The 25148-nt window shown below is 39.8% G+C and overlaps 1 protein-coding gene and 1 long non-coding RNA gene across 2 annotated transcripts in view; one reads left to right on the top strand and one right to left on the bottom strand.

Annotated features, from left to right (window-relative positions):
* Window positions 1-25148, bottom strand: part of LOC106640487 (uncharacterized) — a 77584-nt gene that overhangs the window by 4664 nt on the left and 47772 nt on the right. The window contains exon 4 of the mRNA XM_089598760.1: window positions 24499-24622. Coding sequence (XP_089454886.1) covers window positions 24499-24622 — 124 coding nt within the window. The remainder of the gene's footprint in view (window positions 1-24498; window positions 24623-25148) is intronic.
* On the top strand, window positions 10358-11035 carry LOC106640488 (uncharacterized). Its single transcript, XR_016293712.1, has 3 exons — window positions 10358-10471; window positions 10608-10787; window positions 10883-11035. It is a non-coding gene; the product is annotated as an uncharacterized LOC106640488 (long non-coding RNA).

The following is a 25148-nucleotide window of genomic DNA, read 5'->3' as shown; positions in this document are numbered from 1 at the left end:
TCTAGTTATTGACTGGTGACAGTGAACACCACCCAAATTAATGACCAAATTTTATCCACTTTGGATTTAGAAAGTGGCAACTATTGAGTCATTGAAATGTCCAACGTGGCTCAAGATTGTGACTCCTTTATCGTTGGATCACATGAATTCATAGGTCCGGAAAACATCCAAGTACCCAATGAGCGATCGAAGGTGGCCATCGCATACTGTTACCGCCTATATATACTATCAATACCCAACCACACCGAAACATCAATCATCAGCGGCTGTGAGATGCATAACTACAGGTGCACCTCCCATGACTGTACCTAATAGTAGCATGGATCGAAGGAAAGGAGATCCTTCGTGTCATAAGTATAGAGCCTGTGGTATCAAAACCAAAGTACTTGATCCTCGTGCGCACAAAAAGAAGAGTCAAAGGTGTCACACGTATATATACATAAGCGTGTGGGGGGGGGGGGGTGAAAAAGGTTCCTCTTTCCGTCGGCGCGTCGCATTCTAAGGATCATCTTCCTCCTCGTCGAGGGGGAAAAAACAGTACGCACAAAGAGGAGCGCAGGAATTATCGAGTGGTACATTCTGGGCCGTGAATCCAAAGCAAAGGGGTGCGGGATAATTATCGAAAATCGCATTACCGGTTGGTCGCAACGACTACTTCAATTTGCGATCGGCCGATAATGAAGCTCACCCCCCCCCCCAACCCTTGGTAGCTGTGCTCCGGTATTTTCTTCCCCTTTGGCATATTTTCCCTTCCGATCACTCGGTAAGTACGTGTTGCTTGTCTCTTTCCTTCTGTATATCCTCTGTCAATATCCGGAGAGCGACGAGTGTCGCAACGCATGGGACTCCCCGATCTCTCTCGCGGTGATTATATATATCGCGATTAGCACGAGTCCGATACATGCAATACACGCGTTATTCTTTTCACCCCTTCGAGGATCTCATGTATTTTCTACACGCGTATAATCGAAAATACGCGTCCTCGTTAGTATAATTAAAAATCAAAGTGGATACATATACATACATGCGGTGGGGTATCGGCAGGTTGTCTTTCAATAAGGGAGTCACGCGACTCGAGATTTTGTGAAATAATTAATAGGGAGTGATGCTCCCGACGAAGCGTAATATACATACTGTTTGATTATTGATTTCTCATCGAAGCAAAGAGTCGTCGGGGGGCGGGGGTGGGAAACGATTGATCGAAAAGTGTACGCGTGCGTGCACGAGCGAGAGAATAATTAATTAATTTCACGGCGCGGATCGAGTCTGACCCAGTTTAAAATTATTTAATTACAATTATATCGATATGATAACGATGATGATGGCCGGGGTGGGGTGATTCGGTGGAGACACGTCAGAGTAATTAATTTATCCAAATTTTTTCTTCTTATTGTTCAATTTGCGAGAAATCTGGGAAGTACAGGCTTAAAAAATATCGTTTTTTTTAATCTTTTTGTAACCCTACATCACCTTGCCGAGCAACCTTATTTTTCTACCCTTAAAATTTTTCCATCGACCCCAATAACTTCATCGTCCAATAGACGGGGAAAGACGACGTGCCCCTCTTTGGTGTATTTATCGCCCTTAGACGCAACCATGCATTATCCGATAATTCCCAAAACTTCCGTGTCCGTGTGCACACAACAGAAGCGTATAATAGGCCACACAAGCGGGGCGTAATAAGGAAGGGAAAGCGGCCGTAATCGGCCTTTGATCCGCGCGACAGCGGCGGCTGATTAAATTCCCACAGGCTCGAAGCCTCGGGCTTTATCCCCCTCCCTATGGCTGCCATGCATGTGTACATGTATGCCTAAGCCAATTAATCGGTGCAAATAAGCGAGTTGAGGCCACGCGCGCGCGCATGCTCGACTGTACTCGTCCGAACGAATGGCGTTGAGGTTCGTGTCGTACGTGTTCTTGGCTGGGGGTTGTTTTTTTCTTATTTGGCCGGGCTAAGGAGGTGTGTAGGCGGTAATGAACTGTTATCTCGGCGATTGAAGCTTGGTTCGAGGTGAAGGAGATTTTAGGGGCCGATTGGTCGTTAGGGACGCTCAATGCACTCGTTTCCTTGGCTTTTTGCTGAACATTTTTCTTGGCTGTTACACAGGACGATTATTTCGTGTCTTTGATGTGTTTTTTTTTTTTTTTTTTTTTTTTTTTGATATCTAAATATATCACAATGACAGAAAAATCCTAAAAGTTAAAAACATTTCTGAAATTGGTTTATATTTAACTGTAAGACACAAAAACCTAATGCTCACATTTTATTTGATTTAGCTGGTAAAATTTTATTAAATTTTTATGAATTTTCCTAATCAAATTCATTAGATGTATTGTAAAGTACTGGTTGAAAATATTATAAAAAAAAAAAAAGAAAACTCAGATTTCTAAAATGCAAACTAATGAATTTTAATGAAATCATGGATTGAATTCAAATGGTTGTCCGCCAAAAATACAAATTTTCTATGAAAATAATTATTAACACTTTTACAAAATTAATTACCGCTGAAAAATGATTAAATTCAAGAACAATTTATATCAAATTTTTTAATTTATTAGTTTGAATTTCAATAAGACAATTAATCAAGTAATTAAAATGTCATATTCAAGACATTTTTCAACTAACATATTAAACTTATTATTATTCGAAAAGTGTACTGTTGATTCCTTACCTACTAAATGAATTTTAATCGTTTTTATGGCATTTTTGTTACTTTTGTTTTTGGAACTATTTTTTTTTAATTTTTCACACATAAAATTGTTCAAATGAATAGAAACATATACTTGCCAGTCGAGTTTGACACTAATATATATTTTAACATTCGTTTACTAATCAATTGAACTTATGCCTGTTTGATGAATATCCATGATGTAATTGGGAAATAAATGAAACTTTAGTTAGTTACTGTTATAACCCAATAACCTCCTTCAGAAGAACCGTACATGGCTGCTAAAGACAATAAGGTAACACAAAAGTTCCACGTGATGATAGTCAGCGAGTGTCCACTGTTGCAACAATATTCCAACAACAAGAAATCTGGAGGCCAATGATTTGACTTGACCATCGACAATATCGACGACAACCAAATCGTTAGTTTGGCTCACGTACACACCAGCAGGTGGTCCGCCGACACTGATACGTATCACGTTACCCAGTAAATTGTACCCCGCAGCTGTAACAATACGCACAAATTCGCACGTATTATGTTTTGTACCCGCAGCCCATACCCGGGAGCGTCTATTAATATCATATCATACACGCAAGTAGATTCTTTCACGTTGCAAAAACGAATATCCTCCTCCAATTAAGGACCTCCCTGGCATACACGGGAACACGTACGTATCATATCATATCCGCGCATAACTTATATCGGTGCACGTCCAGCGAGTCAGTCCAAGGGACGCGCGTTCGTTAAACAGCCGGGGGATATGAAAAAGAAGGTACAGGGGTGTCCTGCTGGGACGCACGCGCCGTCCCGTCATTATGTGCTCGGGGCACTTGCCTCGTCTCCCGATGGGCAAGCGGTGCTGAAAATAGGGCCGCTAATCGCACGCGCGTGTGTTGCGTTCGACAGTTGGGTATAGCTGTATACGCACGGGATGATCCAGCTACACGGTAGAAAAAAAAAAAAAAACAATAAGATTGGATTTTATGGGATGCTCCGAGAGGTGATTATCTTGGCACGGGCTTTTTTCTTCTTCTCCTCGTTACACTATATACTTCCTCTTTTTTTGTTCCGAGGAGAGGAGCTTTGGAGGACCGCTGTGAGGTTTCGTCAGAGTTACATTACATGGGTCCTTGTTTTCATCGATTCACGTTTAATGGGATTTCATTGGTTAAATGAGGCTTGGTGATGGGTTACAGAAAAAATACAGAACAATTTTTATTGCATTCGTGACGTTAAAAACCACGTAGAAGCTAAAGTAATAAAAGTTTAAACGCTCAATTTACGTCTTGGATAATAAACACTTACATCTATTTACTTTTACATCGATTTGATTATCAACCCATGACCAATAAACCTTTTTTCACTATGACAAATAAAACAAAAACCAATGGGTACATTACACTCGAAACACGCATCGATTTCCCGAGAAAGTATCCACGTCCCGTCCGAGGGAACAAAGCCATAAATTCCCTTTCCCTCCCCCCCAAAGAATCGGCCGATAATACATGTCCTTCCTGAAACGGAGTCGGCGACTATCGGGTGGCAAATAAATAAAGAGCGACCGAGGGGACAGCCGTTCAAAATTAAATTTGCCCCACTCGATGCACTCCGCGCTCGGGACATGCTGTATTATACGGATCGTCTAGCGCACACTTCATTCGTCTGCCTCATTGGTTTTATGAATCCACGCAAGATTTGACATCGGCACTGGTGTCCAGGACGAGCACGTCCTTTTTTTTTCCCAACTCGTGGGAACCGTCGAGAGGCTTTTCCATTGGTACCTTGTTAACCCACACATCTCCAAGGCCCGAATTTTCTTCTAAAAACCAAAAACCCATCGTGCACCCCTTCGCGACACCAGCTCGGAGTGGTACACCTCGCAGCGCAGGCGCAGTCGCGTCTCCCCCAAGGGGAAAGAGATTACGCATCGGAAGCAGCAATTTGGGCGTTCCGCGGCTTGTCAGACCCGAGAGTTTACCGCCTGCGAGGCTCCCCTGATGAAGCGCCACCAGCCGTGCTTTCGCCTCCTCCTCCGCATCCTTGGCCCGGAATAAAACGAAGCGCGTATCGAGACGGAAAAAAAAACGTAAGTGCGCGCGTGTATAAATCCTGACTAACCGAATTAGCGGGGAATCACGGGGCCACGCCCTGTGCACTGCCAGAGTCGTGGGTTGATCATCCGATGTTTGCAATGTGGGTGTGATTTTGCCGAGGAGCGCGCGTGCACGGGTCGTGGGAAAAGGCACTTGATTTTTCGGTTCGATTGTCCTCGAGGCTCGTAATGGGGATTTACGGCGTGTACGCACGGGTGTGGTGGTTGTTGATTTTGTTGTTTTTTTTTTTTTTTTTTTTTTTTCCCTCTCTTTGTTCCGATGACGGATTTAATCTGCGCTACGGGGCTGGTTAATTTGGAGTTATGGTGCACAGTCGGAACGGAGATTTATCCATTGGTGGAGTTTGTGGCTGGTTTTGTAGCCGAGGCTTCCACATGGATGGTTTGGTTTTTACTTTGTTCTAGAATTGTGAGGTTTTTGAAGATTGAAGCCATGACAGTAAAAATGTTGGAGTCGTGTGGGATTATTTTGTTGGTCATTTGTTTCAACAGTGTAGAAGTTAAGGATGTACGCTCAAGTGTGCCATTTTACGTGTGTATCAAGTCATGCCAATGCCCCAAGATTTGGGACGTGCATATATTATATCACTGTAACTTAATGTGAAGTAACTTACTCGTTATACATACAGTCAAAACATGGAGTACCAAAAAAAAGGTCAATATGTCGTTTCTCAAAATAGTTCGGGTAGAGTTAATAAGTTTCTAATTTTTGATAGCAAGGCGCAAGGTATTTATTTTTATGATGATCTTGATATTTCAATCGCAATTAGATCTCAAAGACTGTTACATATTTAATCTTATATTAAAGGTTGAGGTATTACAAATGTGACTGTGCACTTATATCACAGATAGACAACAGACAATGATAAGCGATGGTGAGCGACAATCGGATGTAATAAGCTATTTCGTAATGGCCATTACATTTTTTTGGGTATGGAAGCTTCCTACTAACTTTAGTGAATTCGAAAGTCCTTAAGTATCATGCATTTCCTTTTAATGGCTTAGAATTAATGAATAACCTTTGGACGACTCAAAATAACAATCTATGTCCGGGAAAGATTCTATGATAAAGAAAGGTATGGGCGATTGTGATGGGAATTGGCCATTATTGTTGTTCGGCTCGCAATAAAAAATAATTCAAAAGATCTTGGATTATTGTACTTTCAATTTCCTACCAACTCCGGCGGCAACATCCATACAGTCCAACGCACAAAAGAGTCCAATTCCGCCTCTTGCCAGAACAATGAAACGCACGACTTTTCACAGACCATCTCTCGCAGCCGGATTCCAATGCAAATGGCCCAATAAGCCCCCGCGTCAGCCCCAACCTACCATTAACTTTGGACTGTATATACCCCCGAAGCAAGTGGACAAATAATCCGATAAATCATCCGAAGCACGCGACGCGCACAATGGCTCCTCCGGAACCTACTCAATACACCCCAGACGCCCACGCACGACCCGCATGAAAGGAAGCGATGTCCCATATCGTCAAACCTCACCGAATTCCAATCCACTTTGTTCCATCTCCCTCTTGGCTCACGCTCCGAGCGTACATAACACACGCACGTGCCCGCGTGTACAAGTGGCGCATCGAGAAAAAGGAATTTCCCGGCGCTAATCGATAGTTGAAAAGTGTTACTCTGCCCAAGAGGAGGAACAACAAGATACACGACGAGGGTGACCTGTTGTGGAGAGAACAAAGTCAGCCCGTTCATACACTGAATAATTGATGCGGAGCGCTGGGGTGTCTCTTGGATTATTCATCGAGTCGGGGGTCTCCATCGGCATAGGTTTCACACGTGCTGGAGGTGCATCGGTGCCGAATTAACTCTGGAATCGACGATCGCGAGCTCACAAACGGGGATCCGTGTACCAGCCGAGCGCGAACTAATTTACAAGTTTCGTTTTGCGTGTGTTTGAAATTCGATTCGGCGTCCATGCAGGGGCACGATGGGATATTCATGAGCGACGGCCCTGTAATTCATACCGTGACTTTGTGGCGCTGTCGAGAATGGAAAATGCGACGGGGCGTCGTAAAAGTCAATGGGGACGAGACGGGCGAGGCAATAAAGTCGGTGGATGCGCGAGTGAATCATATCGTAGCGCGGGGCGAGTTGGGTCGGGGATGATTCGATTTTAATTCGATTCCCCGGCGGGTGCTTACGAGCGCTAAGTGGTGAAGCTGCTGGGGGAGATTAGGGGGGCCGCGACGATTTTTAGGGTGTTGAATGTGTTTTTTTTTTTTTTTTTTTTTTCTGGATACATTTATTTAGATCGCTTAATTATTTTCCGTCAAAAAACACCTTTTTCCTTCGACTCTTCAAAATGAAGTATAGCGTGATGTTTTTCGGTAGCTCAACTTTGACTGATCAAAAGACAGGGGAAAAAAGTAAAGAAAACGTCAACTTCGTGCTTTTTGTATGAAGGTGTACCATTAGACGCTGAAAGCTACCCTCCGTCGTGACTTCACCCTCACCTTTTTTTTTCTTCATCACACGACTCCGCGAGAACCTGTAAACGTTGAATTAGTGCGAGTCTGTGAAGTTTTGAATGAGAAACGCGTGCTATTATTTTCAAGTTCTATTTTACGTGCTCAGTGAGCGTGGATCCTTTTTTTCTCCCATGCTTTTTTTTTTTTTTTTTTTTTTTTTAATGATTTCATCAACACCATTAGAGGCCGTTTTCACTTTAAAACAGGTCCGGAATGGTATCGCGTCGAAAGTTTGATTGTAGAAAGAAACAATGACGGATAAACGTGGCTACACAATCCACGAAAACATCAGAACTCTGGCAACAAACGTAAGTATTACCTCACCAAATTTCTTGACGGTACTTTTCACCAAATTTCTTTTTTCAGATCAGACCAACCTTTATTTAGATTGTACCCATGCACTGGTATTTGCAACATCAACGATTGGATTGGCGGAAACTATACACCTTTGGCGATAATTTACAACTCATAGCACCGTGTTCGCACGGCACAATGGCCCGACCAGCCAGCCAAATAGGGAGAGTGTTTAATGTACAGCGTCACTACACGCTTATTGTGCGGACACCTTTGTCAGTTTGTACCCCATTGGAGAAGAAGAGCATCGGCATTAGTCGCTATGATATATACGCGCGTGCGGCAAACTCGAGAGCGTCCGTGTCTCGTTTCGAGCCCTTCGTCCTGCCGGCAGGACATTGAGTATAGCGCGGCGTACGTGTAGCAGAGCGAAAGGGAGATAAAGAGGCCAGTGCGGGTGTACGTTGCAGCCGAAAGACAAAATCAATATCTCGACCGGCGCACCGGACTCTGGGCTTTTAGTCAGGGGGCGAATTTTTTGGGACAAGGCGAGGGGAATCAATTTTTTTACATCAATTGTTGTTGTTGTTTTTTTTTTCTTTTTTTTTTTTTTTTGGTTGTTAAAATAATCGAGTGTCCGATACGTTTGAGAAATCCCATGGGTTGAGGGACCAGAACCGATGGAATACAAATTTTTCCTCTTAGATCAATAACTTATGGACACATGATCACATAGCTGGACCAAAGATTTCTGCCAAATTTCAGAGAAAAGAAAAACCGATCATTTCTTCATTCGAGAACACGATCGGGTAAGTCGACACGTTTCTCCAGCTCTGCGATCGAATGAAGAAAAACACCGATCTTACGGATTGAAAAAAAGAAGACATAAGTTCCGACTCCTTGTGCTTTTTTAATACACCATCCAAGTCATTCACTCGCCCGTTCATCCTCCAGTCAATTTTGATGTACTCGAAAGAGCGAGGATATCCCAAAGGCCCTTCGAAAGCGATTGTTTCCTCGTTACAAGGATGAGATGGAAAAATCGACGAAATACTCCGAACGTCTTCAAGGTGTCATCCTCCGAGCGAAGGGATACATCTCGTGTGGACACGATAATCCCCTCGGCCGATTGTTCCGCGAAATAATATTTATTCTGCCTTGTGTCCGCGCGCTCAGGGGCTAATTTGAGGGTCATGTTTACTCTAAGGGCTGGGCTCTTCGTTTTTTCTCAGGTATACGCGCCTCTACATTTATTTTCGGGATTTTAGTTGGCGCGCTTTTTTTTTTCTTCTCCCTCGCAAGGGCGAAAAGTGCTCGGTCACCCCAAGCAGTTGCCAGTCGGATGGTGGAGCTGTAATTTTGAGGTCACAGACGGTGGAGGAAGACAACAGTCGGTAAGCGTGAAATTTTACCGGGAACGCGTGTTCCGCGAGGAAGATACGTTTCAGACATTTTGCTTCGATGTTTCGAGGTGGATGGTCGAGGCTTGCATATTGAGTCATTGATCGTATGGACGGAGGGTGTTTTTTTTTTCCAGAGCTTCTCGCTGTTGTAGTATCGTTCAATAATATGGCAGTAATGATATGATAATAAGGATGATGGAAGTGAGAAAAAAAACAGCAGTAAGAAAATTTAACACTGTTTTAGTACTATGATTTTCACTGCTAAATTTGGTTTAGCATCACAAGGATGAACTGTCGGAAATAGACGCTTTTTCAAAAATGAGTTGTAAACGCCATTTATTTAACAAATGACCAAAATATGTAATTCTTCCAATATCGTTAAAATTTTTTCCAAAGATTTTTTAACAAAAAAAAAAATTGGTAATAAAAAAGTCAAATTATTAGTTGTTTACAATAGTCACATAAAATATTATCTACCTGCTTGAAGCAAATAAAATAATGATCGTAAAATTCACGAGGATTTTTTCAAACGTAAATTATGGAAATCTGATAAAACCTGAGAAGAGAATCAAGACTAGCAGAAAAAATTTTTATCGAAAAAACTGAAAAATACTGAATATAATCATGCCTATGTAAAGTGTAGAGAGTACATGATAGAGAATCAATGAATGAACTTTTTTTTTTTTTTTTATCTCACAAATTACACCTACCTACGTCGAAACTTGCTTTTTCCAAAGTTATCTAAAGACTTTTTCAAGATCAAAATTAGTATCTCTGGGTAACTCCAAGGCAAATGAGAAAAAAAATAATCAATTAGTATGACTCAAGCGTACATTATAACAATCTCATCGTATCTACAAGAAACGAGGAAACGAGTCGCTGACCCGAGATATTATTTCAACGCAAGCAAAGTCATGGAACACGCAAAGATATAATATTTATTTGCTCCATTTTTATCTGAAGCGATAGTGAAAGCGGTTTTAAAAAGGTCAAACAAGAAAAGTGATGAAAAATCTACTTGTGGGCTTTCCCATGTTAGTTAAGAAATCTTAGAAGATATACGATATGCGTAAACGACACATTTTTAGTTAAGTATGATTTGCTGCTTTGATAAATCATCTTGTACTGTACTGCCGTATTGAGAAAAAAAAGAGCGTGTAAAAACTCGTCACGTACGAGTGATAAGAAAACTGATCAAATTGAATACATACTTCTGATCATTTTCATAATTTATCACAGGAACTGCTTACGTAAATATGCCATTGAATAAAGGTTACTTTAGTGAGGAAGGAGAGGAGTAATTACAATATTTTCATGGACGGAAATTGGTATAAAAACAGCGTCTCCGTCAGCTTTTTCGTTCATTGCAGCATCTGACTCCAAAGGGAAAAGATTCTCTCTTGAAAAAATACAAATTGAGTCAGTGATTTATTTAGATCCGTTACATTACATACATCCCTCACGATGATGAAGTTCACTCTCCTACTCTTGGCCACTGGTAAGTTATGACAATTACAAACTTTGATTCAAATGAGTATTGAATAACGTCAACACCTGATGATCACAGCTTGAACATATTATATACTGCACCTTTACGAACATGTATAATATACCTACCGAATTACATTTTTCAGTGGTGCTTTTCAATGTCGTCACAGCTGACAAACATACCAAGCTTCCTAACAACTACGGTATAACCGAGAACTGTCCCTGCTTGTCGACTGATGAGTACCTGCCGCTTTGCGCGAGCAACAAGGCTACCTATTCGAACGCTGGTATGTTCGAGTGCGCAAAGAGGTGTTTGAGAAAAGATGGTAAGGAATGATTTTTTTCATTTTATTTAGAAACATGTAAATAATGCTTATGTGGAAGATTATCATCTTACGCGATGTTTTTACTTTTGTTTCAGATTTGGTCAAAGTGAAAGATGGCGAGTGTTAGGAATTCCGTTGGATACTTCAAAAGATGGATCTTCCAACTTTAGATACTTAATTAATATATTAATGTTGTAATGAATATAATCTTCATTAGTTAAGCAAAATAAATGTATTTTTTAATCAAATTGGAACATCGTAGTACTTTTTCTTTCTAGATAGTAAAAATAAATATTTATGCTATTTATAATCAAGGTGGTACTGTCGATGCGTCACTAGTCAAGTGTATGTTCTTTTTTGTTCGATTTGTCAGTTTGTAGAAAAGACATTTAAAGCGGTTAGATTAACTTTTTATTTTTTTTATTAAACTATAATTTATTTAGAGACTTAATTTTCATTTCCTAAGCAAATTATCGGAAATTATAAATAGTATCCAATAACGTTTAAAAAAAAGATTCAAGTTTTTTTTAAATATTAAGTACAATTTATAGTTAAATTTGGTTTTCTGCTCAAGACGAATATAATTTTTTCATGAAACCCTTTATACATGTACAAAAATGATAATAATACTCATAAGATTTTGGTGAAATGGTAAAATTCTAATTAATTCCTTTTTATATTTTATCTCCAAGCAAATAAAAATTTCAAGTAATTCAGGGTGCCATTAAATATAATTAAAATTAAGAAACATTTTTAGGTGATTGAATACCACTGATTAATATTATAATTTCCTTGAATTATTTTTTACAGTCAACCAAGTAATTTTAACTATAGTTAAACTAAATCCTACATCAACTGTTTCTCCACAAATTTTACTTAAATAATAAAAAAATATTCAGTTATTTACAAATTTTTTTGTATAAGTTTCATAGCAATCACTTTTATGCAGGTTACAATTTACGAGCAGTTATAAAAATTATATGAATATTAATATGAGAAATGAGAATTTCAAAAGAATTGTTTATTACTCGATCTAAGGTAATTAAACTTACAGCATATCAGCTGTAGACCTTGAATTGAATTTTTTTTGTAAAAAAACAAAAACTGAGCGATTGCACCACGTTTCATGGATTCCCTAATTGTTACTATTGACTCACCCACAAAATTTTGGCACGTCTCATAAATCATTTTGAACGCAAATCGATTTTTGATAAGCAATGACGAGCTTTCGTAATCTTTTGTCCAAGACTCAGTTGTGTAAGCATGACCTCATTCTTGACTTGCTCTTTTATTAATTCCCAAAAGAAGGTATGTATAAGTGTAGATTTCCGTAGATTATCTCTATCAGGTAATCGAGAAAAAATATTATTAGGAACATTTTGTACCATTCGAAGAACTTTATATTATTAATCTGAGAGCATTATATCTGTTTAATCCACCAACAATTGTTAAATCACCGACCTCTTCTCCATCAGATGTAGAGAATATTTTAACATGTCAACTGAGTGAACAGCCACGTCACCAGTAATATATCGTTATGCCCCAAAACGTAACTTCCGATGGGTAGTCGTCTTTCCTCTTGCATCGAAAATACACCATTTCTTAGAGAATGTCTCAAGTACAGAAAACCACCAATTTGCAAATACTATGTGTAACTAATTAAATGTACTCCTTTCATTATTTGTTTGGTCAATATTAGAAAAAAATCTTTAAGAATGTTACGGTGAACGTTAAAAGGCTATGATGTTTTGTTGTTTCGTTTAGATGAACAAAATAGAATCATCATCATGACGATACTGTCGTCATATATTTTCATGATATCATCATGACGATACTGTATTAATATACTATCTATGTTTATTTAAAAATAAAACAAACAAAAAATACTGACGTTTAAAACGGAAAAACTCAATTTTGTCTGTTAAAACGATTGGATATCAGTAAATATAAACTGGTGTAACTGAGAAAAATGTTAACTGTACAATTTGCATATTTATGTTATATAATATGATAAGTTTATATTCTCTGACATGCATCAATTTAATGTTTATTATTCTGTTGAACTTTTAAACTAACAATTTTATACCTTTACAATAAGCAAAACATTGGTTATTTACCTTTTTTAGGGTTTTGATATCCAAAGTGCTATTTTCATTTACTAGAGAAAAACGTAACAAACAAAAAAGTCAAATTTCACAGAGATATCTATTATTTTCTCTTTATACTTTCTTACACAAAATGGGAATATTCAAAATTACTGTGCGTAATACACCAGATTTTCGCCTCTAGAGTTCGATGATAAAGAGAATTGATGATACTGTATATTGTCTTATGTACAAAATTTCACTATCATTGTCAGGCCAAAATTCAATTGAATAACTACAGTTTTAAGGGGACGGAAATGTATGTACATATAACATCAAAACTGCATGGAACTAGAGTATTAAAATCAGAGAATATAAATATTTTTAGTTCAAAACTACTCAAGTTTCAATCTCGACTTTAGAGACATGCAAGACTATGTATAGGTAATTTAAAAAAGCTCATGGGAAGAAAATATGTGAAATATTGGTAAGCATCAAATTTTCAGAGTAGTCTCTAATCATTCTATTTCTAATTCATTGATAACAAACTATAAACAAATGGCAAATTTGTTGTTCATATCACTGGCCGTTGAGATAAATCGACTCAGTCTTGTCATGATAACTTTTTTTTGTACTTATGAATGTAAATAAAAAAAGTGCATGTATCACACAAGCGATAGGGAAACTGACCAAATTAAAAATAATCTTCTTGACTCTCTCTTAAGTTATCACACAAACTTTTTACGCAAAGGTGCCATTGAGTAAAGGTTACTTTAGTGAGGAAGGAGAGGAGTAATTACAATATTTTCATGGACGGAAATTGGTATAAAAACAGCGTCTCCGTCAGCTTTTTCGTTCATTGCAGCATCTGACTCCAAAGGGAAAAGATTCTCTCTTGAAAAAATACAAATTGAGTCAGTGATTTATTTAGATCCGTTACATTACATACATCCCTCACGATGATGAAGTTCACTCTCCTACTCTTGGCCACTGGTAAGTTATGTACAATTAAGTTTACCAACTGTCTCTTTTACATTTTATTCACAATAAAATATATTGTCTACAATTTTTAATAAGAAATTGTATTCTTTCATTTCCATCCGAGTAAATCTTCGATATTAGTCGTGTGCTGAGTTATGACATTAAAAAAAATTAAATGTAGACAGAATGAATTCTTCAAATTTCTGTAATAACAGAAACAACTTTCAAGTTAGAGTTATAGTAATATAACTGACAATTATATGTTTGATCACAATGGTAATAAAAAAAAAAAGAAAAATTGAAATTAAAATTAATTGAAATTTTCTATTAAATAAAAATGCTATGAGTAACAACCTGATCTTTTTAAAATCTTTTTGAACCCTCCGTTAAGACCACTCCCAAATTTAATGTTTCAGTGCTGCTTTTCAACGTCGCCTTAGCTAATAATCATAAGAAACATCATGAGGATGTTGACATGGAGGAGGACTGTCCTTGTGTAGCAACTATGGAATACATGCCACTTTGCGCTAGCAATGGAAAGACATACCCATCCCCTGGCACATTTGAATGTGCAAAGAGGTGCCTGAAAGGTCGTGGTAAGTTTTAACTTTTCATTTTTTACGTAGATTTTTTTGACAACAATTCGGTAACTACAAATATAAGCGATGCCTAGGCAAAAAATTACTGGGTAATCATTATTTAACACGACGAATGTGTTTAGTTTCAGATTTGAGAAAAGTGAAAGATGGTCCCTGTGAAGAAAATTAAATAATACAACTTTATATATGCAATATTGTATCAAACAAACTTTTGAAACGATTTGTCAAAATAAAAATTGTACATTGGAGATAAAAATGACCCATTCTTATTTGCCAGAACTTCTTTTTAAAATAATTAGTATTGTTTTCTATACAAGCTATGCTTCAACTCCACCTATATAGATTTTAAAATTTAGCGTGTAATATTATTTAAAAAAGAGGAAAATAGAAACTGTTAAAAAAGGAATATTCGTACAAATTTCACAAAATGCCCCCAACTATGTGAGCTGTAAAAAAAGTACCACTCTAGCAGCCACAAAATCCTCTCAATCACCTATAAAACTCCACGCAAAAAACACCGTACTCAAGGCTAAAAGTGTTAAATCAAGAAAATCGACAAAATAACCCCATCCCTTGAATTAGCATAAAGTGCAGGATAATTTTCTCGCAAACAAGAAAACGAGGTCGAGTATAATGCGCGCACGCGCAAGCAAGCGCCATTGTAACTCTCGTGGGCCAAGCGCTAAACATAAACATGGCGAGCCCAGCACGCAGCGAGGAGAGAAATTCGCGGGTCATTTGAGCCGGTTCGCGCGCCATTACCCTTTTCATCCTTAAGACGCTGGCTCGGGATGCCCGAGGCTAGTCCTCTCCTATATATTCCTGCTATTTGGTCTCCCCAAGAGAGTCTTCGTCTTTGGGACGTGGAACTGCCTAGGGTACTGTGGGATAAGAGCCAGGGTAGAAGACACGGTCAGAGAGATACGAGTGGGGCGTCGTTCGAGGGGCTCGTTTTTTTCTAGTACTAAAGTTGCAGTGGAAGCACAAAGTTATGCTCGGCTTTGCCATGGTTTTTGGATCTTTCTAAAAAATCTACAGTTACAGTCGCCAAAACCAACCACCAACATGAAAAATTTCACTGTATCCTACGCTTTATTTCCCTACTGCTCAACTACTCTCCGGTGGCAATCTTTTGCGAGCCATGTACAAAACCAAATAACTCCAACGAGAGAGGGATACACACTCACAAATAAAGTTAAAAATAGGGGGGACGTGGGGCTCAGCTCCAAAGTATCGTAAACTCGACCGTCGTTCCGTGGCGACGGTCTGGCGTCTGTGCGCTCTCTCTCTCGTTACTCCAACGCGTGGCTTCCGGGAAAATCGAATCACGCGCGCTTCGCAGGTTTTTCGTTGGATGTGGAGCACGAGGGTGAGTTGAGGAGGGTTTTTCTTTCGACTTGTTTGCCCCGTGGTTTTGCACGAGGGATAAGTGCTTCGGACTTTATGCGCGGCTACGGTCGGAGTGCTGTATGTTGTTGTTGGGCGTGTTTAGCTCCTCGCGAGTCGATTTTGGAGCAAATTTCGGGGCTGGAGTTGGTTTTATCGGGGCAAGGAGTGGCTGCGAAAATTAATTTGTGAATCGTCGGGGGTTTAATCACTATAACGTGGATTTTGGGATTGATTGGAGAAAACAGGTGGTTTTAAGAAAGAGACTGTTCGGTGTTAGCGAGGAAATGGATTTTGATGAAATGTAACGGAGGGTAGTAACCATCGGAAGGTATTACTACTCGAGGTATAGCGCGTTTTGATAAACCCTTCGTGTTTACTAATAATATTACTAAATTTGTACAGCTACGGTGGATGATTGAGGTAGCAATGTAATTTTGATGACGAATAATGTATTGAAATTTCCAACGTAATTCCCAGCAATTTCAATGGAACCTGCTATATCTCGATTTTAAATTTAAGCCTAATTAAGGCGCCTCGTAACACAACAAACATCGATGCATATCCTAAAACAGCCCTCCAAAAATCAGGAAAAAATCCGATAATTCCCACTCGACAAAAAACCCAACACAGAGACTCCAACTGCACATACAACTCCGCGTAGCAAACTACCCTACAGTAGTACACTTACAGGCAGGAGCGCCAGAGAGCAACGACGGCCATTTTGTACGCTGCTCGGTGTGCCCTACAATATCTCTCTTCCACGCAGAGGAGAAGGAACGAAGGGAGGGTCGGTCGTGGAGGAGAGAAGGGAGTCGTTGATCACAAAGGCAAAAAAAAAAAAAAGAGAAAGAAGGAAGTATAAGGGCGCCGGAGAGGGAGCCAGCCCGTGAAACTCGACTCGGCTCTTTCCTCGCGCGTATAATGCGCGCGGGGATCAGATCTGCACTCGTCATCTTTTCAGATTGTACTTTGGCTATATATACACCACTCTGGCGCTATAGTCGTTGGTTGTATGCGTGGCTCCGTCAACTTCGTTTAGCTGGTTATTCGCGAGGACGGTGAATGCCCACACGCGCGTGGGTGCGTTGACAGCTCTGTCGTCGAGGAGCCTTTCTTTTTTTTTTTTTTTTTTTTTTTTTTTACTTTCGTAAGGTGTACCATGGTCAATACAACATATACGTACTCTCTGTTGTCCGTGTTTTTATCGTCTCTGCTTTGTATGCTTTTTTCTGCTTTGGATGTGTACATCATACGCGTGCGTTTGCTATTTGTAAGAAATCTCTCTTTTTTTTTTTTTTTTTTTTTTTTTTTTTTTTTTTTTTTTTTTCTTGAGGTGAACAACCACGTGGGGGGATGCATTTTTTTTTGCACGTCCTTTTTGACGGGATGGATATTGTTCCGGGTCCTGATTCCAAGAAAGACCATCCAAGTTTCCTCGAATCTAGTCGTAAGTGTAATGGATCACCAAAAAAAAAAAAAACAGTTCACGTGCCCTGAGGTTATTTTTACTTGTTTCAACAGGATATACTCCGTACTTCGTTGTACCTACATTGTGTTTACTTTGTGAAAGTTTGTGTTTCGGACCAAATTATGGATTTGATTGCTCGTACGATATGCCACCAGGTGTAGTTCCGTTTGTGAACTACAATATATATAAAACAGCAGTAACGTTGTTTTTTTCAGTGGTTTGTTTCATCATTTTGATAATAGGGTATATGTACCACATAAATTTCAATCAGTGGCGTGATTTGCACTTTTTTAAACACTACCTCTAGTTACGGTTCCGTGAAATTATCACAGTTATTCTTTTTTTTTTTTTTTTTTCTTTTTAGGTCAACGACATCAGCAAATAAAATGATTAGGCTGTATTGGGACTGGGATTTGATTGTCACCCACAACTGTTTTTCAGCATAATTCAGCATAATTTAGAAAATACATTAAACAGCACAAAGAATTTGGTTTTCAACTACTTTTTTTTGTTTAATGTATATACAGATGGTTGATTAATTAGTTCGAAGCAAAACCTACCCTCATTTTACTACATTTATGTACGAACCACAGATCGTCCAAGCACAACATCCGACGAGTCTCTGCGCAGAAAAGAAGGACTCGAAAATACATTGCTTCGTCCCGGAAAGCTTTGACAAAATAGGCATTTAAAAAAACCACCCGCAAACGCAAAAACCCCACTGCACTTGCGCGCAATTAAACGATCCTTTGATGCTGGATAAGGTACCACTTAACCCCGTTTGTGCTTTTTCTTTCAAGCACTTTCATTAAAAAAAAAACCTTCAAAGCACCTTTTTGCCCTTCCCAACTTTTTTTTTTTTTTTTTTTTTTTTCAGCTCCTCGATAACGAAAACGACCTTTGACAATTTTTTCTCGGACAACTCCCTCGGCATCGCTACACGCGTCGTTCACGTACACTAGTTCGTAAGCAGCCCTCAAAAATATAACGAGCCGGGTATTTTCCTCTGAATGGCCGTGACGACCAAAGGGGAGGGAATAAAGCGCCTTTCGTTTAATTGATATGCTTACATATTATATTCATGCGTGTCGCGGCTGAAAGACTCGTCTGACAGACGCGAAGAAAAATGTTTTACGGATGGACGGCACTTTGTACTTGGTTATTAACGAGGCAAGATCGTTCATTCATATTCAAACGGAGTAGTTGAGCAACGACCAGAAAAGTCTGGATGAAAAGTAGAACTACATTTAACTCGTATTTCGATTCAAACTTGCAGAATAAACGCAAAAGGAAACGAAAATTACATTTCACAGTACAACATCACTTTGGTCATACCGAAGCTTCTAAATTAAGAAAAGTGCCTGTTTTTTATACATGGTAATCTTTGCTTCTCTGCTGTGGAATTGGACTTGTAAGCGAAAAAAAGTGCGGAGGAAAAGAGAGAAAGTGGTAAGTTATAGAGTGGTGAGTCGAGGAAACGTAAGTACATCTTAAATAATTTTTAAGTTACTTGAAGGTAATGACGTGACCTTACAGTCACTGCAAAGTAAAAAATATTCCGTGCTGAGCTCTTCATCCCTTCCTGAATAACAGAATCTCTCCCTCTTGTGCACAACTACTAAGAAGAGAAGATAACTTTTTTGTAAGTTCATGATGTTACATTAAATTGGCTACAACAACACTCGGTTATACATCAATTAGAAAGAAAAAAATGTGTTTTTAAATAAACAATAACGATTTTTTAATCGAATTCAAATGTTCGTAGCTGATGTTTTAATCACAATTCGATTTCATGCACATTCATACTTATTAGGTAACTTAAAAAATCTTGCAAGAAATATATTTTGTAATTTGTTACTTATACAATAGTTGAAGTAATATTGACAGATATTTTGCACTTATATTCCTGAACCACATAATTATCTAAAACCTATCTGTGAGCGATCATGCACTCCATTGACTGAACCATGCCAGTTGGTATTTAAAATAATCGTTTTGCAAGTTGATCAGTTTCTTAAATTTTCCTCAATAGCACCAGCATAAAAATGGCTGACAAATTGGTGTCGTAAATAAAGTCTTCAAAATAAAAATTGATTCTACAAGTATATGAATGTATGTAAAAAAACATTGTCTGAGCAAAACATTTTAATTATTATCATATTTTTTGAAACAATTCAAGTGATATAAGTGTTTTACATCTTAAGCTCTGTTACTTTGCGAATACCTGTAAAATGTGGCTCAAAAAACCAATGTTGAAAAATAATTGACAAAAGTCCACATCGATAAAGGATTTTTACTTTTATTTATTGAGTAAATCTTAGTGGGTCTTCAAGTCACGATTCGACAAATGTTGTGTACTACTTCCACATTCACGAAGGAGAAACAAAGTAAATGCGCACCAAAGTAAAAATTCTATAATTTTCTTTTAAAATCACCCACCCAGCAATTAATCCCTCCTACATTACAACCAGGGCCTCTCGAAACTGCTAATCACCCGAAACCGGATAACAACGCACGACTCGATCAAGATTCAATCAATCTTCCTCCCAAACCCTGCGTAATACGTCGAGCCCCGCTAATCTCAGCCTCCGAGCATATCTTCCCTGGTAATCATCGAGGAATAAAGAGTTTGACAGGGCAAAAAGGGGCCAGAGCCGCAAATTTCATTACCGTCCAGCCAACTGACACATCCTTAGACATAAATATGTTGTACTGCGCACCATCACCATCTTTTTTCAACGGCAACTCACTTAAAAAAAAAAAAGCTTCTCAATAAAGCCGTATCCCACGCGAAAAAATATAAGTCCAAGGACCCTGAAACATCCGCACTACGCGCACAATACTCGGCTCTCTATCATCGCATCATCGTTCTCCTCTCGAGATCTCACGCTAATACACCCACGGGAGATCCCATCCCCTCCTCTTACCCGTCCCTTTTCAGTCCCATGTAAATTTTCCACTTGCGCCCGTGATACGCACCCTCTCACCTTATCATCGCGCTCCTCGTGCCAATTCCTCCGCAAGAAAAAGGAAATCCATCCGTCCCCGCGTGTGTATATACAAAGCCAGGCGCTCACAAAACTACGGACTATTAGCACCGAGGACAAGCCAAAGGACTCCGGATGTAGTTCAGAGCAGTGGTGCTGTTAAGACCGAAATTAAAACCGCTTGTTTCGCGTGCGTGTGTTACCCTCGGCCAACGGCAATCCATTCAGTCGCTCATAGGTATATACGTGTATCCGATCATTTCGATCCGTAAAGGGGGGAAAAGGGCGTGCCCTCACCCCTTTTCTCACTGCGTTCCCTTTTTTTTTCCTTCGATACGGAGGTGTGAATACGTCGCAAAGAGGGGGGTGGGGGTGCAAAGGCCCCGCTGACCCTGAAGAATACGCGCAACGGTGGGCGGAAGTCTGCGAGAGACGTTTCGATTAACCCCCCGGCGGGTCGTTCTTTCTGTCCTGGTGGCTTTTCTTCGCGCCTCGGGTTTGTTAATCGAAGGCCTTGTAAATGTGATTGTGCACCGGGACGCGCTCCAAGGTGGGTGGAAATCTGCATTCAACGATTTTTGCGTGGAGTGTGGGATTTTAATTCGATTAACCGGGAGACTATGGCGTGTGTGTACACCAAGGGGTGGAATGAAAGCGGATTTCTACGTGTTTTTTTTTTTTCCTCTTGGGCTTGAAAAATATATCTCTAATACGGACATCAAAGGAGAGTTTTACAGGGTGCAAGCGGTGTTTTGGGGAGTTTCAATGAGACACAAAGAGATTTCTTTCACTGGTGTCTCTCGAGGTTCTCCTGCTTCTTTCTTGCGCCAAGTTTCCGAGTTTTCAAGAAGTGTCGCACGATGTAGCCAAGTGCACGGCTACTTTTTCCCGAGTGTCGTCTGGCCGGGTGTTTTGGGAAACAAAAGTGTGCCCTTTTTCTTTTGCGAGTGTCCCAGTGCACTCGCAAGGTCGACTGTCTTAAAAATGCGCCAGTCCTCGAGTAAACTCTGTGAAAGAAAGTCTCGCAAATAAGCAATTGCCATCCGAGGGTCTGCCGTCAGTTTCGGGCGAAAAATTATCTGAAAAATATCGAGAAACGTCCCGGGCAAAATAAGGGGGGGGGGGAACGAGTTCCGAGGATCTTGCGATCCAATCACAAGGAGCCCCCTCGAGAAAAGCCCATTATAAAAATCCGTCCGCCCCTCCCCGTCGAGTCCGGATTCGAGTTAATTTGAAGCGATTCCATTAAAAAAAAGAAAAAAAAGAAAAAAGGAACGAAGGGAGAAAAATTCAACGCCACGCGGTGGTAAACGATATATATTTCTATAAAACCACGAGCACCGAGCCCTCAATTTGAGGGCGCGTGCCTTGTGTAGAAGTCCTTCGGGCGCCACGAGAATGGAGGCAAAGGAAGAAAGAAACCATAGGAGAGTTAATCGCCCGTGGAGAGACAAAAGAGGTTCTAAACGCGCCCTCGCAAGGGTTGAAAAATCTTAGCCAGTAGTAGCGACGAGGGAGGAAATTGAGGAATCCGCGGAGCCCTTGGCCTTTGACGGAGAGGGGACAATTAGATATGAGAAAAAAAGAAAACAATAAAAAGAGGGTCCTTCGACCCTCCCCTTTGGGTGAAAAGAGAAAAGGAGAAAGACGGTGGTGAGTTACTCGCGTGAAAGAAAAATAAATCGCATGAAAGAGAGAGAGAGAGAGGAGCAGGGGAGGAAAACTCCCCGGGAAACATCTCGCCCGCATAATGTACACGGGAAAAGAGGGTTGGGCGGCCCTCGCGTACATCCATCCATGCCCAAATATACACGTACGCTTATAACTAACTCCTCCAGCCAAGTGGGACCGGGAGAGGGGGCTGAAATCCACGTACCCTCCCCTTCGTAAAAAAATATGCACTGTCATGCGTGTATGTACGCGTACGTCCCTCTCCTGATGTGCGTCACGTATGCGAATCGTGCGAGCTCCCCCTCATATCATTACTATGTACGCGAGCTTATACACGCGTGTCTGTGTATGTATATACGTACAAGTATGTTTCTCCCTCCCTTGTGTATGTATACGTTGGCGGTGGGAGGGAGAGAAAACGGGATAACGAGGCCCTGGCGCGACGAAACAAAAGACGGCTGCTGAGTAGGAGAGAACGAGAGAGCGAGCGGGAGAGGAGATCAGCAGATGGCGCTGATTGGCTGCACGAGTGGAGGCCTGCGGCGCTTATTGGCTAGCCCGGGACCGCACCCACCCTGCAATGGCCGCTTTGTGTTGTTGCAGGGTATGGGTAGGTATATGTATATGGCCTCCCCCACCTCCAGGAAGAACATCTCTCTCTCTTACTCTTTCTCCCACTCATATGCTGATATGATATATATGTATGTGTAAGCGTATGCGTGTGTGCACGCGTTGGCCTCCCCTCTTTCGCGGTTTATCTCCGATTCCCTCTGTTTTTTTACTTCATTATATATATATATATATATATATACGTATGTGCTTTCATCCTTGTTTCCGAGCTCGCGCTTTCTCCCTCTCTTTTTTGTCGGCTTCCCTCTCCATTTCGTACTTGCGTTCATACGTTTGCACGAAAAACTACCTACGTCTTCGAGTACAACAGTGTGCGAGCCCGCGATCGTACATCGAGGAGCATAATCATCCGCCTCCTTACATTTGCGTTTCCTTTCACTGCGTCTGCGTTTGCCTCAGAGACCACTCTACTTTTTTGTTTACACAAGACGGGGCTTTTCTATCCATTTTTGTCTCTTTTTTTTGTGGCTTGAGTATATTACTTAATCGAGCTAATGCAAGGGGGATACTGTGGATGTATTTTGTCCGAAAACTAATTTTGAAGTGCATAAAAATGAAAACGATACGTTATTAGAACTTATTTTAACGAAATACACATATGGAATAAATGTTAGGGTTGATGAAATTACGCACTTCTAGAATGACAAGCCAAGTAGGATTAAAACTAGAGAGAGAGAGTGAGAGGAATAGGGGAGTGGGTAATACGACGGTGAATTTGAGACTTGCGAAGATGCGAGGGAGGGAGTGGGCAAGTGTGCGTTACGTGCGTTTTAATTAGTGTGGCAAAAGTGCCGTTGAAGAAAATTAAAATGGGGTGTATACTGGCTTCGTGTTTCCACTTTTGGGCTTTTTTTCCTTATTTGCCGTAATGATCGCGACTCGGGGAGGCGAATGTGAGACTGTTTGGTGGATTTTCTCTCCAGAGAAGCTTTATCTCTGTCTCTTTTTTTTTTTTTTTTTTTTTTGTTTTTTTGTTTTTTCTTACAGTCGTTGTTGAGGAATAAATTACGCGATTCACTCAAAATTCCGTGGCGTTCGACAATGCGAGTGTATTTTAATTTATCAGAGCATGATTCATTACTCTGCATGGTGTGTACCATTGTCAGTGTGGTATGCGAGTGTTTTAGCGAAAACAGATAATTGGTATGCTATTTACATTTCTACTACTTGAAGAATATTTTTGAAAAGGCTTCGTTACAATTATTGTGAAGATTAAAAAAAAAAAAATGCTAACTCGATGTTTTCATGACTTACGACCTATTGTCATTTTTACGTTATTTCGTTATTTTACATGAAAAAATTATTACTATAATATTATCCATCCATGTATATTTAGAGTAACTCACGCAATTGTAGAGTTTGTAAGAGCTTAAGAAATCTCATGTAATTAAAAAAGTTCTAAGTAGTTTGAAGTAACTACATCGTGAAAAGTCAGGAAAAAAAAATTCGAAAAATCTTGCACTTTTCAACAGCTACGCCTTAAATATGGTGAATTTGACGTTTACCTTAGAGTACACTCTACTTCTATACTCGTATCAGGACAATTTATCGTAATTTTTTATTTAATTTCCTCATGTACAAATTTTAAATCAAATAAGACGATGTAAAACGTTATTTTATTAAAAATCAGTAGTATAATCAACGAATAGTCAGACATCGATAAAACATGCATTTTGCGGTGCTTTATCTTTTCCGTATCAGGATAAATTATTAAAAATCATACGTGTATGCATAGTATTGATGAATTACATTAAGAAAAACACATAAATACACATAGCTCTCCCCTAAAATTCCAAACTTACCCTTGTAGAGTAAAAAAAAGTAAAAAAAAGTAAAAAAAAAAAAAAAAAAAAAAAAAAAACCAGATGGATAGGAAAGAAAATAGAAATGCGAATCTCTCACCTGTATCCTGTCCTCAGGCAGATCCGTCCTCGCGCTGAGCATCTCGCGAGCGTAGACGTCCGGATAGTGCGCCTCCTTGAACGCCGTCTCGAGCTCCTCCAGCTGCTTGGTCGTGAAAATCGTCCTGGAGCAACAACCACATGAACCTAGTTATATGCCATTACAACTCGTCCCCTAAATCTAACTCCCTAACGCAATAAATGTATATACACACATACATATTTATACATTCATACATTCCCCTTTTCCCAACGCTAACCCCTTCCCGGCGTTTCCTGCCCCCCTCCAAGCCTTGAGTTCCCCCATACCGTGGCTGCGATTCAATAAGTAGTTTCGATTTTCAAACGCATCTGTTCCGTCGATAGATTTGTCTCTGTCCTTCTATTTATATCATCTCTCGATTCAATTGTAATAAAAAAGTCTTTAATCTTTTTTTTTTTTTATCGGTGTCGAGTTTTTAATGTTTCCAAAGCTACACATCTGGTAGCATCAACCCGTAGTGCGTACAAAATTCAGGCGAAAAAATAATAAATAGCAAGTCAGTGGAGAAAATTGTGGATCCTCAAAACAGCCAAAAATCATCAAAAGAGAAAAGTTGAAATAATAAAATAAAGGTGCTCGAGAAGACACGTCCAATCGTCATCGCGCTC

Source organism: Copidosoma floridanum, unplaced genomic scaffold (genome assembly GCF_036245765.1).
Source record: "Copidosoma floridanum isolate Cflo_tuat_1 unplaced genomic scaffold, Cflo_Japanese_pri ptg000006l, whole genome shotgun sequence".
In the NCBI taxonomy this organism is placed as follows: Eukaryota; Metazoa; Arthropoda; class Insecta; order Hymenoptera; family Encyrtidae; genus Copidosoma; species Copidosoma floridanum.
This window is presented reverse-complemented; position numbering and strand designations above follow the sequence as displayed.